At 41.4% G+C, this 14,813-nt stretch overlaps 1 protein-coding gene across 1 annotated transcript in view; it reads right to left on the bottom strand.

The window, feature by feature from the left end:
* Nucleotides 1-577: 577 nt before the first annotated feature.
* The window catches only part of LOC125292358 (fibronectin-like), a 79,786-nt gene continuing 65,550 nt past the window's right edge, over nucleotides 578-14,813 (bottom strand). The window contains exons 14-15 of the mRNA XM_048239590.1: nucleotides 1,777-2,067; nucleotides 578-1,683 (exon numbers count right to left, since the gene is read on the bottom strand). Of these exons, the coding sequence (XP_048095547.1) occupies nucleotides 770-1,683; nucleotides 1,777-2,067 (1,205 nt within the window). The 3' untranslated portion in view covers nucleotides 578-769. The remainder of the gene's footprint in view (nucleotides 1,684-1,776; nucleotides 2,068-14,813) is intronic.

Here is a 14,813-nt window from a genome sequence, read left to right as displayed (position 1 = left end):
TCTTGCCTTGTTTAGCTGTATATTTTGGATCATTGTGTGGTTTAATGGTCCAATGCCGCTATTGGGGCAGGTCTCTCGGCAGACAGCCTGGTCTTCTCCTCCAAAATCCTCAATTTGCCCCTTTGATTTAGTGTTACCATTTACTTTTGAGAAGTTCACCAGGTCCCATTGTCTGAAAAACACGCAAAACTAATATATTTCTATAGCTATTCTCCACATTGTGGATGGTGTTTTGGTGGTTGAAATGTTCACTCCATCTCAAAATGGATCACTTGGTCATCTTGGATGCTGATCATGGATCACCCTTATTCAAACATGCACAACTCAGCTAACCTTTATGAGGGAACACTTGGACAAAGAATTTAGCTTTCACTGATTTTTTTTTTTCACCCAGGGACATGGCCTGAGTTTGGCATACAAAAAAGAAGCATTAAATTCTAATGACACTATGTCCATTTCAATTGTGGGGGTTAGAAAAGTATTTTTTGGGATGTTTTTCAACCAGGGGGACCTGGTGACCTAAAGTAAACCTACCAAAGTAAACAGTAACACTAAAGCAAGAGGCTACACTGAGATTCCGGAGGAAAAGATCAGGCAGTGTGCAAAGAGACCTGCCCCAATTGGCATCATTGGACCATTAAACCATACAATGACCCAAAACGTGTTATTGGGACAGAAATGTGCAGAAATTTACACTTGCACAGGATGCTGATCCAACAGCTCAAATCTGTTTTTGTACGATGCCAAAATGTCATTCAGGTATATAATGTCATTCAGGTATCTCATGCAATAAGAGACGCAGCAGTCGACAGGCCTCCTTTACTGTTTCATTAGGACATTCTGTCGTAGCTGCTGCTCTGTGGACATACCTGGAAGAACCTGAAATCTTATGTAAACTGAAAGCTGCATAGAGCAGCGCTGGAAATGTAGCTGCACATCTATTCAACAAAACTCTTCGTTCGACTCGGCTCTTGGCTTTCTCTCTGATGTCGCTGTCAGTTAGGTCCCCGTCATGCTTCCTCATCCACTCCATTTCTCGTTGTATGGCTTGCACTACTAACAATGAAATGTCATTACTGTAACACCCTTCGTTCCCCTGAACGATGTCTTCTATGGTTGCGAACAGGTTCACTAACTGTGCTCTGTTGCTACTGGGACCCTCATCCTGATTCCAGTGTTCATTATCTATGACATGATACCGACCATGACATTTATTTACAAAGTCCTTCAGAGTAACTTTTCTGTGCACGGTACTGCACTTATCCACAAATTCTTCGATAGTCTGGCCATTCAAGTCTCTACCATGTGTGAAAAGAATCAAAGCATATTTGAATGTATCTTTTGCAAATAATTCTGCAATCTTCTGTACAACCTTTTCCTCCAGTGTTGTGAATCTCCCTACTCTCATCACAATAATAAAGACATGGGGGCCTGGAGCATTATCAAAGATGCATTTCGCTATCTCAGGTATCAACTCCTCCTCTGGTCTGTCTATGTCAAAGAATCCGGGTGTGTCAGTTATGGTATATTTCCTCCCGTTGACTATCCTACTATTTGTTTCACATCTGACTGTTTGCGAATCTGGAGAAGCATCCACAGTGAAAACCTTGTCTCCCAGGATGGTGTTTCCAGCACTGCTTTTACCTTCACCTGATTTTCCTAGCACCAAGATCCTTGTATCACCTGAAATCAAAGACAACAAAGATATTTGACCCTACATCATTTTGAATGCTACTCAAAGAATTTTCATTTTCTATCCAGGGTACTTTAACTTACTTGTATGGAAGGCGATAGAAGTGGATTTGCTCTCCCTTCCATTTTGGAGCACAGTAGAGACACTGGAAGTGTACCAAATATCTGATTGCAGGTCTTTGAGGGTTATGCTGCATGAGTCTGCAAAGGCCGTCTTTGTTATGGTATTTGGACCTTTTCCAATGTGGTAGGTGACCTTGAATCTGTGTGAACTCTGGTCGGCTCCATGCGGTAGGCTCCAGCTGATATCAGCACTCCAACTGAAATCAGACTCATTCAATGCATCCACGGACAATCCCTCAGGCATAAAACTACCTGTAATAAAACACAATTGAGTTGTTAGAGCCTATAACAGAGTTGCTACAACCAACAATTTATATTTGCCGGTGTCTTACAACATATATTTGATATGTTAATTATAATAGTTGTCGAATTAAGCAATTCAACTCATGACCTTGATCTTGGTAGAAAGATTCACCACTTGGAAACCATCTTGGTAATGGCCCTACATACAGTAGCTATTACATGCAAAAATATCAGACTGTTCCATTTAAATTAATGGAAGTATCTCAAGGACCATTGATAGAAGTAGGACGCACCAGAGCTTAATGGCAAGTGTCATAACAAAAGGTGTGTTTGGCTGGGCCTGACCCTGTTCAGACTGCAGGCAAAAGTGGCCCGAATCTGATTTTTTTGGGGTCTAGTGACCAGGTCACTACTATTTTTGATGCGACTGACTTACTGCTTCCATGACGCAGCGGGGGCACGGGAACTTAAATTGATCACGGTAGTTTAAGCTTACACTTGACAAAACATTCTAATATGAAAATGTAGATGCAATTGTTGTAAAATGGTGCAGCTCCTTTAAGAAAGCCCTGTGTGCAGGGATGGAGAGAGAGAAAGAGGATAGGCCTATGTGTGTTAGAACTTAGATGCGTGTGGAAAAAGTATGTGCTGTTGAGACTGGAGCTAGTCATATTCAAAATAATGCAAAAAAAAGCAATTATCCTCATTCATTGCAACCAAAGCATGCCTTTGCCGACGTTCAAACGAAAAAAATATATCAAAGCACCTTTTGCATTTGAATGTAACCACGAAAAAAATGTTTAAACAGCTGGACAAATGATTTAGCTATTTGATTATATAACCTGTACACCAGCAATTGTTGAACATTTACCTGTACAAAATACATTGACAGTAGCCCAGCCTAACAGCATGTTGTAGGCCTACTGTAGAAATTTCACTTAAATTGCAACCGCAACATGCCTGCTTGCCAACGTTCAAACGACAACGAAAAAGATAATAAAACAACAAGAGGGTTGAGTCTGAATGACACTGAGTTTTTAGACACTGAGTTTTTGTAGTTAAGAAATATTTTAAATTATAAAAAAAATGGTCATTCTTCAATCTCCTTCACTGGCGCCTATGGAAAAGGCTTAACGTCCCAAAACAACGATCAATGATCATCAAATTTCTCTTTCACATTGCTCCTCATAACCATCTATAAAAAGTGTTTTTTCTTTTCTTTTTTGAGCACATCCAATCCCAGGACATAACGCGACTGGACCTTATAATAGGCTCGAGATATAATTCCAAAGGGGCAGATAGGGGCCACTGCACTTAAAACTTAAAAAGATGAAGCTTTCCGAACTTTGAAACTGCGATCAGTGACTGGCATCGGGTGAACAAAGCTTTTCGAAGTTGAACAGGCTATTAAAAACTATTTGCACACCTCCATGTCACAGGAGAGACTGGGCTCTCTTGCGGCAAAGCAAGAAAATGTTTTTTTTTCCTGAGTCAGGATATGGCGAGTCAGTGTCATTTATTTGTCCAATGTTAGCCTATAGATACAGACCAGTACATCTTATCAATAGTTTGAATGTCGTGTGTGTTTCTGCTCATTGACAAATACCGTTCAGCACAATGATTCATGCCCAATTAATTCCCCTGTTAAAGTGTTAAGCCTTTGTTACACTATTTGGTTTTGTGATGTAGCCTATGATAAACACCATATGGCCAAATATGTGACTCAGCTAGGCTATACAATTGAATTTCCCCTCTTAAAGGCAAGCTGGTGTAGCTTATTAGACTAGGCTACTATTAAAATACACCAACGGTAGCCTTGGCTATGTGTAAAGTAAGCTATCGCATGATTTCATGCACGTAAGTGAAAAGGGCCTTGCATCTGTCAAGTTCGCACAGGGCCTCGCATCACCTTGCGACGGCCCTGCAGCTCCTCCTAAGACAGCGAAGAAAAAGTTAAAATACGCGATAAACCCGGGAAAAGTTGACAGGTGTGTTTCGGTCCCGGTGATTATTCGTGAAATTGTGCAAACGACAGCCTTTTCAAGGCATTTCAAGGAAGGAGTCGTAGCATGCAAGCTCCCAAATTGACCCAGTAGCCTAAGGCATCAATAAATTGTTGGGACTGGGGAGGGTCATGCGTTTTTTCTCAATCACTTTGGAGGGTCATAGGAAAAATTCTTGCTGGCGAGGGAGGGTCACGTCTTTTTTGACTAACGCTCCCAAAACTCCTCCGGTAGCCCCTTAATTAAATAAATAACGAACAGTCCCTAATTGATTAATAGCCTAGGCCTACACCAGCAATTGTTGAACATTGACCTGTACAGGACATTGACAGTAGCCCAGCCTAACAAGCAAATGTTGCAAAATACATCAAAAGACGCAATTAATCAGAAATAAATAATGTAATCTGCATCGCTTTATTTAACAAACTACAAGCAACAAGAGCATTGAGTTCACTTTTAGGCCAAACCCAAGAGCAAAGCCTATCTGTTAAGGCAGTCGATATGCTATATAACGAGCTGTGTGCCTGGAAAGACGATAGATGACGGCTCTGGTCATCCCATACCCTCCCCCCACTTCCTGTAGCCTATCATTATGAAGGCCTGTAGCCTAAAAACGACTTCGTTGCCATTTTGTGACATTAAGCTTTTTCACGTTAACCCCCTCCCCATCCCTTCTTTCACAAGCAGTGGGGAGCCGCGGGGCACAAAGTAACACTTTTGGTAGACAAAGGAGGGTTCTCCCGCGCTTCTGTCGTTTGGCCACAATCCGTTGCAACCAGGCCAGGACAGATATTTTAGAGAGGAGAGGCGCCAGTGCAGCTCAGATGTCTTCTTAATTTTCTTTATTCTTCAGTAAAAGGTGCAGAACATTATTAAACTTTGACTAACATTTTGATGTGTCGATGTTTTTGACTAACGAACATCGAAACGTTAGTCAAAGTTTAATAATGTTCTGCACCTTTACTAAAGAATAAAGAAAATTAAGAAGACATCTGAGCTGCAACCAGCCTCTCCTTCTCTCTAACACTTTTGGCTTTGGCTAAATATTTCTAAAATCATTTGAGTTTCACTAGTCACATGTTTTAACAAGCAACACTTGTTATTGAACTAATAACAGGCGTGTGTCGAAAATTGACTTTATTTTCCATAATGGAGAAATAACATATGCAGAGTCTAACCAAGGTCAATCTTGCCAAAAAGCCCTCAAACCTGAAAACACATGAGGCAAAAGTGCAAAACATCACAAAACTAACTAAACTAACACGCCGCGATTTTTTGTATTGCAATCATTGTAGCCTACAGTTGTAACAGCGTGTAACAGTCGTTTTACTCCCCGGATCGCTCATTATAAAGAACGTTTAGCGGTCCCAAAACAGCTATCAATTAATCACCAAACGTCTTATAAACAGGTATTGCCAGGAGCAACACCTTGCAAAAAATGATAACAATAGGCCTAGGCCTTTATATGGCTCTGCTCCTGCCTAGATTAGAACTCAGAACTACCTGAAAGTTGCAGACCTGTTCTGGAAATACGTGCATTAACCCACTCGACCGTCAGACAATGCTATCTGCTTCGAGTAGGCCTATTGGGTAGGACTGTAGCCTACACTGGTTGCTGTGGCACAGTCTTGAGTGACCAAATTTGTTTTTCTTTGTCATATGAATGCTGTCATTTTGTTAACATTACTGTTAAGGAGATGCTGTAGGCAAAGTCTATATTTCAACCTCGTTAGTGTAGTAAAAAAAATCAGAACTATTCACAAGGTTTCTGGGCAGCATATTTATGTTCTGTTAGCAAGCAAACTTCTCATGACTACCGACAAAGTAGCCTACTGCCAGCTGACGAAGCTCTCATTTTAAAACATTACTGAGAGACAGACACTGTACAATCAAGAAATCTTGCCACTGAATCCAAAACTATGCTTAACATTATGTACAAGGCTTAGGCTACAGTGCACTAGCATGTTGCAGGGGCTGCTAAAAACACAGAGAAACGCACTGAAAACTCGGCCAATCACAGCCCTTGCTGTCAAGTCAAGTCAAGTCAAGTCAAGTTTATTTATATAGCACATTTCATACACAGAGGTCATTCAATGTGCTTTACATAAACAAAACCAAACGATAATAACAAATAAAAGCATAGAAGGGCAATATAGTCAAAGAATAGTTAAAAGGTAAAGATCATAATAAAAAAGAAAACATAAAACACAAGGTAAAATCATTTAAAAATAAAGAATAATTAGTAAGCAAAAAAAAAGGCAAAAGTAGTAAAAAAGTAATAAAAGACAAAGTAGAATAATTATCGAGGCAGATTCAGAATTTGTAACTCGGCACAGTTAGCAGAAAGCGCCTGAGAACAGTTTGGTCTTAAGTCTAGATTTAAAACTGGCTACAGTTGGGGCCTTTTTTAATGTCATCCGAAAGTTGGTTCCACAGTTGAGGCATAGCAGCTAAAAGCTGCTTCACCATGTTTAGTTCTAACTGTAGGTTTTACTAGCAGGTTTTCACCTGGGACCTGAGAGGACGAAGGTGTGTACTGCTGAAGCATGTCTGACAAGTATTTAGGTCCTGCTCCATTTACTGATTTATAAACAAGCAATAGTGCTTTAAAGTCAATTCTGTGACTTACTGGAAGCCAGTGCAAGGACTTAAGAATTGGAGTAATGTGGTCAGTTCTTTTTAGTTTTTGTTAGAGTCCTAGCTGCTGCATTTTGTATCACCTGAAGCTGTTTAATAGTCTTTTTTAGGAAGGCCTGTGAACAGTCCATTGCAGTAATCAACCCCTGCTGGAGATAAATGCATGAATGAGTTTTTTCTAAGTCATGTTTTGACATCAGCCCTCTGAGTTTGACAATATTTTTGAGGTGGTAAAAGCTGATTTAGTTATCGCTTTCATGTGGCTGTTGAAATTTAGATCACTGTCAATTAATACACCAAGGTTTTTTTAACAGTATCCTTTGCCTTCAACCCTTTTGTGTCAAGGAGAGTGGCAACCCTAAGTCTTTCCTCATTTTTTTACCAAATATAATTACTTCAGTTTTTCTTTGTTCAGCTGAAGAAAATTTTGAGACATCCAGGTGTTGATTTGTTCTATACACTGACACATAGATTCAAGAGGACCATAGTTGTTTGGTGATAGAGCTAAGTAAATTTTGTGTGTCATCTGCATAGCTATGATATGAAATCAAATTATTTTGAATGATTTGTCCAAGTGGGAGCATATAGAGGTTGAATAATAGTGGCCCCAAGATCGACCCTGGGGAACACCCACAGGTCAAGGACGCTGGTGTTGAGGTACAGTTTCGATGGCAACAAAGAAGCTCCTTTCTTGTAGATAAGGATTTTAGCCAGCTGATAACTATGCCTGTAAATCCAACCCAGTGTTCTAGTCTGTGTAGTAAAATATTGTGATCAACAGTGTCAAATGCTGCACTAAGGTCCAGTAGCACTAGGACTGATGTTTTACCTGAATCTGTGTTGAGGCTGCATGTCATTGGAAACTTTAATGAGAGCTGTTTCAGTGCTGTGATTTGCCCGAAAACCAGACTGAAAGTAATCAAAATACCCATTTGATGTTAGGAAGGTGGTTAATTGATTAAAGACTACTTTTTCAATAATTTGCGCCGTCTGGTTCGACCGTGGAACTCCACAGCGGACTATGCTGCCCCCAAGCGGCTGCAGTTGTACTTACATTTCACCATTCACCATGATCGTGAATGAAGTGTCAATTTTTAACTGGGACCCACTGTATGATCCAATCAGCAACATATCAGAAATATAGAAAATAACATGTAACACAGTTATTAGAGAAGAGTCAGTCATTCCCAGTTGATGCTGTGGCCGTTTATGATCCAATCAGCAACATATCAGAAATACTATTATACTACTATAGACATATAAAGGCTTTGCTAACAAATGCTTAGGCCCCGTTGATGCAGATTCCAAGCAGCCAGCTTTAGCATGTTCTTAGCATATGTCGTAATTATTTGACTTTATACACAGACATTTAAGACTAGCAGCCTTAACCCTTTACCCCCCACAAGCACGCCATATGGCAACTGTGGCAAGGAAAAACTCCCATATTCCAGGAAGAAACCTTGAGCAGAACCTGACTTCATAGGGGGAGCCCATCTGCTTCTGGCTGGCTGCGCCCTCCAATGGCAGCAGACGGGCACCACATGATTGGCTCAATGTATTTACATGTCAACGTTTTGCGTTGTTTTGTGTTTGCGAAGGGGTGGGATATGTGTAGACAGTGCTGTGTCTCCTCATTAGAAAGTCTCTGACTGAGCTACATTCCTATCTGTGTTTTTGAAGAAAATGTTCATATTGATTCTATATTCCGATAATGTTCTATATCATACCAGCTATGCTTTTTACAAATATGTTTTTGATGGAAAAGTGGCGTTTAATTTCCATAATCTTTGTTCAGTGAAAGTCTTTTTATTGAATCGAAGTTGTAGCCAACTACAGACAGTCGATGAGGTGTTCTGAAGTAGGCTTAGGCTGGGTGTAGGCTATTTTGAAACTTCTGCGGGGTAACGGGAGCTTTTGTTTTTAAAACATAACTTGCAGCTTTCCATTCCAACCATTATTAGGCCTAGGCCTATTTTTATCATTTTTTTTGTAATTTCGTAAGGTGTTGCTCCTGGCAAGACTTGTTTATAAGAAGTTTGGTGATTAATTGATAGCTGTTTTTGGGACACGTTAAACTTTCTTTATAATGAGCACATACTGGGAGTAAAACGACTTGTTGCCGTTTTGGGACATTAAGCTATGTTAAGCTTTTTCATGTTAAAGATTTTACGTCCTTAATTTATTTATATATTTAGGCTACTTGCGCAAACCCTGGATACTTTTATTGCCACACAACAATATTGGTGGTATTTGTTGTTACATTAGCTTCAGAAAGCACTGCTTCAGAAAGCTGCACTGCTTGTGAAAGAAGGGGGTGGGGGAGGGGGGCTTGCAGCCAAGTGTCGGAAAAATGCATGCTAGCACAAACCGAGAGAACAGTGAAGGAGTGGCCGATCCTAGAGCTCCATACAGAAAAATGTGAGCACAAATCTGGCACAAACCGACAAAACAGCGAAGGAATTGTCAATCCAATCGCCAATCGTTTTTTGCCTTTTTTATTCATGCCCATTACAACTATAGACTATATTACTACGATAGAGATAGCCTATAATATAATAGAGAAATATAAAGTCAGGAAAGTGGTTCAGAGAATTTTGCCATGTTCTCCATTGGAGACATAGGACATAGGCGGCCATTTGAGTGTAGCCTACGGTTTAAATGTGAGCGTAAACCATTGGTTAAAGTTACAATATGTTGATTATGTTAACGAACGAGAGTGAAAGGACCAGACATGGCTAAGCAGCATTTTCAATTATTATTTTCTGTTATATTATAGGCTTTCTATAGATCCTTTACTTAAGTAGGCTTATAGCCTTCTGTAGCCTAAATTGCCAGACTAAAGGCGAATCGTGCCCCCTTCTTTCACAGCAGTTCAGCTTTTAACTTTTAACTTGCAGGTCTTCATAGCCTGAATGGTAGGCTAGTGGAAGTGGGGGGAGGGTAAGATGGGATGATCAGAGCCGTCTTCGCTGGAGCTGGGCTATGGACTAAGCCTATGTGAAGAGTTCCTAACAAAAGAAAAAGTGTGTGGTCCACCATGAAAGCCTTATCCCTCACCCGTGAATCCTAAATGGAAAACAGACTATATCATAAGACTTAGTTTTCTGTCTTTGACTTAGCCTATTTTATGGAAACGATTGGGAAGAACATTTGTGCTATTCAGAAAGCATATCTTCTATCGTCTTTCCAGGCGCACACAGCTCGTTACCATATATGGGACTGCCTAAACAGATTTTCTAGCACATCTCTCCAAAATGCCATGGAAACAGATTTAGCAGAATGAGTTGTCCAAAATGTCTAAATAAGTTTTCACTTGCGTTATTACAAGACCACCTACTATCATCTTCTCGAACAAACAGAAACAATCAAATAAAAAATAAAAAATCTACACAGTTTAAAGAGGGCTTCAACTACAAAGTTTTTCGTTTAACTATTGCTGTTACACTATTGGAAACAGTTAGACTCAGTCAAATTCAGCATTTCATTAAAACAGAACAGAAATTATCAGCCTTCAACAACAGCGGGACTTCATATGGATCAGACGCCAACTCGGTCAATAAGAAGGACAAAATAAATAGAAATTAAATTAGAAAATGTAAACTAAGTGGAGATTAGGGGAAAAGAGAAGAGAATATGTTTTTTTTTTGCTACAGCGCATGGAAAAAAGGGCTGCTCGTCCCTATCTCACTGACACTTATACACCCTTTTCAGTGGCCTAGAAGCAGAACAGGCGAGTACGACGCAGGCGACCAAAGTTCGATTCTTGATTGAAGTGTGAATGCATTCTGCTGATAACGTTCTTTTTCATGCAAAAGGCACATTAGGAGAATATCGCAAAAATTAAATTAGCCTAAATAAAAATGTCAAGTCAATGTAAAATGGAAGCAGGAGCAGGGAGAGTTTGCACCTCCAAAATTACTCTATTGCAAAGATCAGTTCGTCTCTGCTCTTTGGTTTGGCCTTGCAGTATCGTTTCATTGAAGCCCAGATTAGAGGAACAATATAAAGCCTGGAGCGAAACCACCATCTGGGATGGATCGAAGGGCAAGCGAGCACAGCCGCAGAATGTGAAAAACTTTGTGGTCTCAACGCTGCAACGAAAGTTTCCAACGAATCCAACAATCAACGAATTCCTGCGCACAACACCCAGATCTTCCCAGGGATTCAATGTGCTTTAAATTTAGAATGTAGAATGTTCATTATTTCAATAAACACGTTTTCTCTGAAGCACTTTCCCGACTTCGTCTTTCTATAAGCATATTATGGAGATAGGGGTAGAAAACTGGATTTAACTAAACAAATGTAACTAAGTAAACTGATTGTTTACTCTACAGTAGGCTATGTTCTCCCTCTCAGGCTGGGGTGCGTTTCCCAAAAGCATCGTTGCTAACTACGTTAGCAACTAACATGGTTGAAACTATGTAAGTATGACACAACTGTTTCCCAAAACGATAGTTTGAACTATGTAGCATAGTAATGTTATACACCATTTGAAAGTTTTGACTCTTGGGAATCCAAAAATGACCACTTTTTTCATGTACATGTATTCATGTTCATGTATAGACCCTTTCAACAATAAAAACAAAAACAATGCTTCAACGTTCTATTTGGTTCCCAATCTACTTCCTCTGCATTAAGATAACATATGGAATATTAAAACGGAAGCCTTGTGGGGCCAACTATGATGCTGATAATGGAACTCTCTTGAAAGGGTCTATAGTGTTTTACATTCTTAGATGAATCTTATTATGTGTCAATTAAATTTGATCCAAAATGCCCCCCTCCCCCTCTGAGGTGGGGGATGAGGACAGGGATGCAGGCATTGGTTAGAGTAGTTGGGAGGGGGTCGAGAGAGCAAGTGGTTGACTTGGATGCCATGATGATATCCAAAATGTGTGAGGAGTCAACGGGGGAGAAGGCAGTGAGAGAGGGGTGGATGAATAGGGAGGGTGAGGGAGATTAGGGGGGGGGAGGATGCAGTACTGATGGCGGCAGTCAGGAAGCAGTTGATTTGAGTGATTTTATTGTTGAAGGCACGAAGAAAAGAGTTACAGAGATCCGGGGAGGATGGTGGGTTGATGTCCGGCGGTAGGAGTAGTTTGTTGACGGTGGAGAACAGGCTTCAAGGGTTCCGGTTGGTGCTGTTGATGAGGGTGGAGAAGTGGGCAGATTTAGCAGCTTGAAGTGCATCGCGGTAGGAGGAGATGTGATGTTTGTATGCTTCAGCGTGAACAGTAAGGCGGGTGCGTTTGAAGAGACGTTCCGTTTCATAGTCGGCGGCCAGTTCCGTTGTGTACCAGGGGGCGGAGTTGGTGAAAGAGACAGAGGAAGTTTTCCAAGGGGCTAGGGAGTCTGAGAGGATGGAGTTAATCATGATAGGGGAAGAGGGAGAGGAGTCAGGGGGAAGGGCAGAGGATTTGAGCTGGGAGAATGAGAGTGGGTCTAGTGATTTGATATTGCGGTAGGTGATGGTGCGTTTGTTGGGATTATGGGGTGAGGGAAGCGGGACAGAGAAGGTGATGCAGAGATGGTCAGAGAGTGGGAAGGGGAGAGGATGGGGGTTGGATATGGGTAGGGAGGAGGAGCAGACTAAGTCAAGGATATGGCCTTTGGTATGGGTGGGGAAGTCAATGTGTTGTGTCAGATGGAAGCAGTCAAGAAGGGAGAGGAAGTCAGATGTCAGTGGGGCGTTGGGCTGGTCAATATGGATGTTAAAGTCACCAGTGAGTAGTAGGCGGGAAGAAAGAGAGAGGATGCAACAGTGAGGAGTTCAGCCAGATCAGAGAGAAAAGAAGAATGTGGCTTTGGGGGACGATAAATTAGAACAGATGTGATAGAGTTGGGGAGGGAGAAGGCAAGGTATTCGAAGAGTTGGGGAGGGAGAAGGCAAGGTATTCGAAGGATGAGATATATGGGAGGTTGAGATTGAGTTCAGTGACGGACAGGGATTTTCTATGGAGGGTGGCAATGCCTCCCCCACGACCAGAGAGGCGAGGTTTGGCGATGTAACTGTAGTTGGAGGGAGTGGCTTGATTGAGGGCGTAGTAGTCCAGGGGATGTTGCCATGTTTCACAGAGGAGAAGCAGATCAATGTTATTGTCCAGTAGCAGTTCAGAAATAACTGGTGATTTATTGGGGAGGGAGCGACAGTTCAGTAGTGCAAGGGAGATGGATAGGGGGGCAGGGGAGGGGGAACGGAGGTTGTTGAGGTTGGCAGTACGGCAGGAGGGGATGACAGGGGGACGAGAAGTAGTCCAGATCGAGGGGATAGCTGAGCCGTGGGGGACGTGTTGATTGTGAGTGAGGCCAGGACCTCGGTGGATGTAACGTGGATGATGAAGGATCCTGGCTTGGCTTGCAGCAGTGGCAGCAGCAGCGTGGAGATGGTGATTTTTGTTGTTCAGGCGGTGGAGGTCAGCGGCAGAGTAGAGAGGGTGAGGAGTTGATGGAGTAGGGGGAAGGGTTGAAAGAGACTGGAGTAACAGAACTGATAATACAAGGTGGAGCTGAGTTATGGTAGAAGAGAGAAGACCAGATAGGATATTGATGGTGGCTAGTAGCTGGTTAGCCACTAGCTGGCAGGCAGTGAGTTTTGCTGAGGCTGCCGTGGACCAGGGGTTGCAGTTGGTGGAGTGGGTGATGCTGGTTGCCCCAGACCAAACACGCGCGGCAGACACATCCCACTGTCCCACCATTTTGTCTGCACTCAGCTGGGCCACAGCAGTGACCTGGGAGGGAGTGAGGGCTCCCCCCACAGGCAGCCACTAGCTGAGCAGTCAGACAGCTGTTGGCGATGTAGCCACAGTTACACATAAAAATACATGTTTATAGACTTTATAGATCTTTCACATATTTTATAGTTATATTTGATTGTTTTCATGGAGCTGTAGCCTTGTTGAGGTAAGACAATACCAAAATAAAAGTGCTAAAGAAACTCTTGACCTTTTCTCATATAGCCTAGCCTACCCTACACGAATAAAATAGGCCTACAAATCAATGAATCAAATCAAACTCTCTGGGCTTATTTTGTTCCAACAGTAGGCCTAGAGCTAATGCAGAAACCTATAATGCCACAAATCTGAGTGAATATGAACAAAATCATTGGCTAATAATTTGTACATCGTTTTAGCAGCAAGGGCCAATTTATTATTTAACATTAAGGAAATCTCTTCATCAAAGGTAAGGCTACTCTACAGACTATCGTTGCTGTTTAGGAATGCTATAAGTGTTTAATTTAGCTGGATTTGAAAAAACAATAGCCGACCGAGTGCAAGTTGTCACATGCTTAAGTTGCAGTAGATGTTTGGGTAATGAGGTCATTTGACAACTTTGGGCAATGAATGTAACCAAAAACGAACTGCATTACCCACAATTATGGGTTACCCACAACAACAAACCGGAAGTGGGATGAACGCGCTGCTTGGAACGTAAATGAGAGTCTAAGCGTTGTTAACCGATTCATAACAAGTAAATTGATATAACGACCGGTTCATTTCAGTTTTTTTCCGATACAGGGCTTCACGTATCGATGTAGCCGTATCTTACACGTTAAAAACGGATACCGATACATATCGGTTGATCTTTACACCCCTAGTCCATAATGCAGCCAATTCAGAGCTCCGGAAAGTTCCCAGATATTTTGAAACACCTGTTCAATCTCTGATGGCGGAATATTCAATGGCTACTCGACAACATCTCAGTGCAAATTCCAAAATTGTTCGTGTATTAATTTTCCACGGTTCAACACACGAGACGACTGAACACCCACGTGTTGTTATATGTGTACATTCGCCTATAATACTACATAGTGTGGCTGCATTGGCTTTATTAATTTCTGCCAGTTAGTGCATTTTCCCTGTGTATAAGTTATACTATATGGATTATTGTGTTTGACATCCTATCTGAGACAGTAGTCTGGTTCAAATGAGTTACGTTGTGAAATTGAGAATGACACAGACTAAATTAGTTAGTCGTTAGTCTATTTCTTTGTATTGTGGAATTGAAATGAAATATTACAATCAATAATATGTTGAAATGAATTAAAAGGAATCAATTTCTTTGAAAAATCTCTCTCTGTTGTGTGCATGTGTCAAGGTAAAGCCTAGGCCTACTGTG

Source organism: Alosa alosa, chromosome 3, assembly GCF_017589495.1.
Source record: "Alosa alosa isolate M-15738 ecotype Scorff River chromosome 3, AALO_Geno_1.1, whole genome shotgun sequence".
In the NCBI taxonomy this organism is placed as follows: domain Eukaryota; kingdom Metazoa; phylum Chordata; class Actinopteri; order Clupeiformes; family Clupeidae; genus Alosa; species Alosa alosa.
Note: the sequence above shows the minus strand (reverse complement) of the source record. Positions and strands in the feature narration are given on the sequence as shown.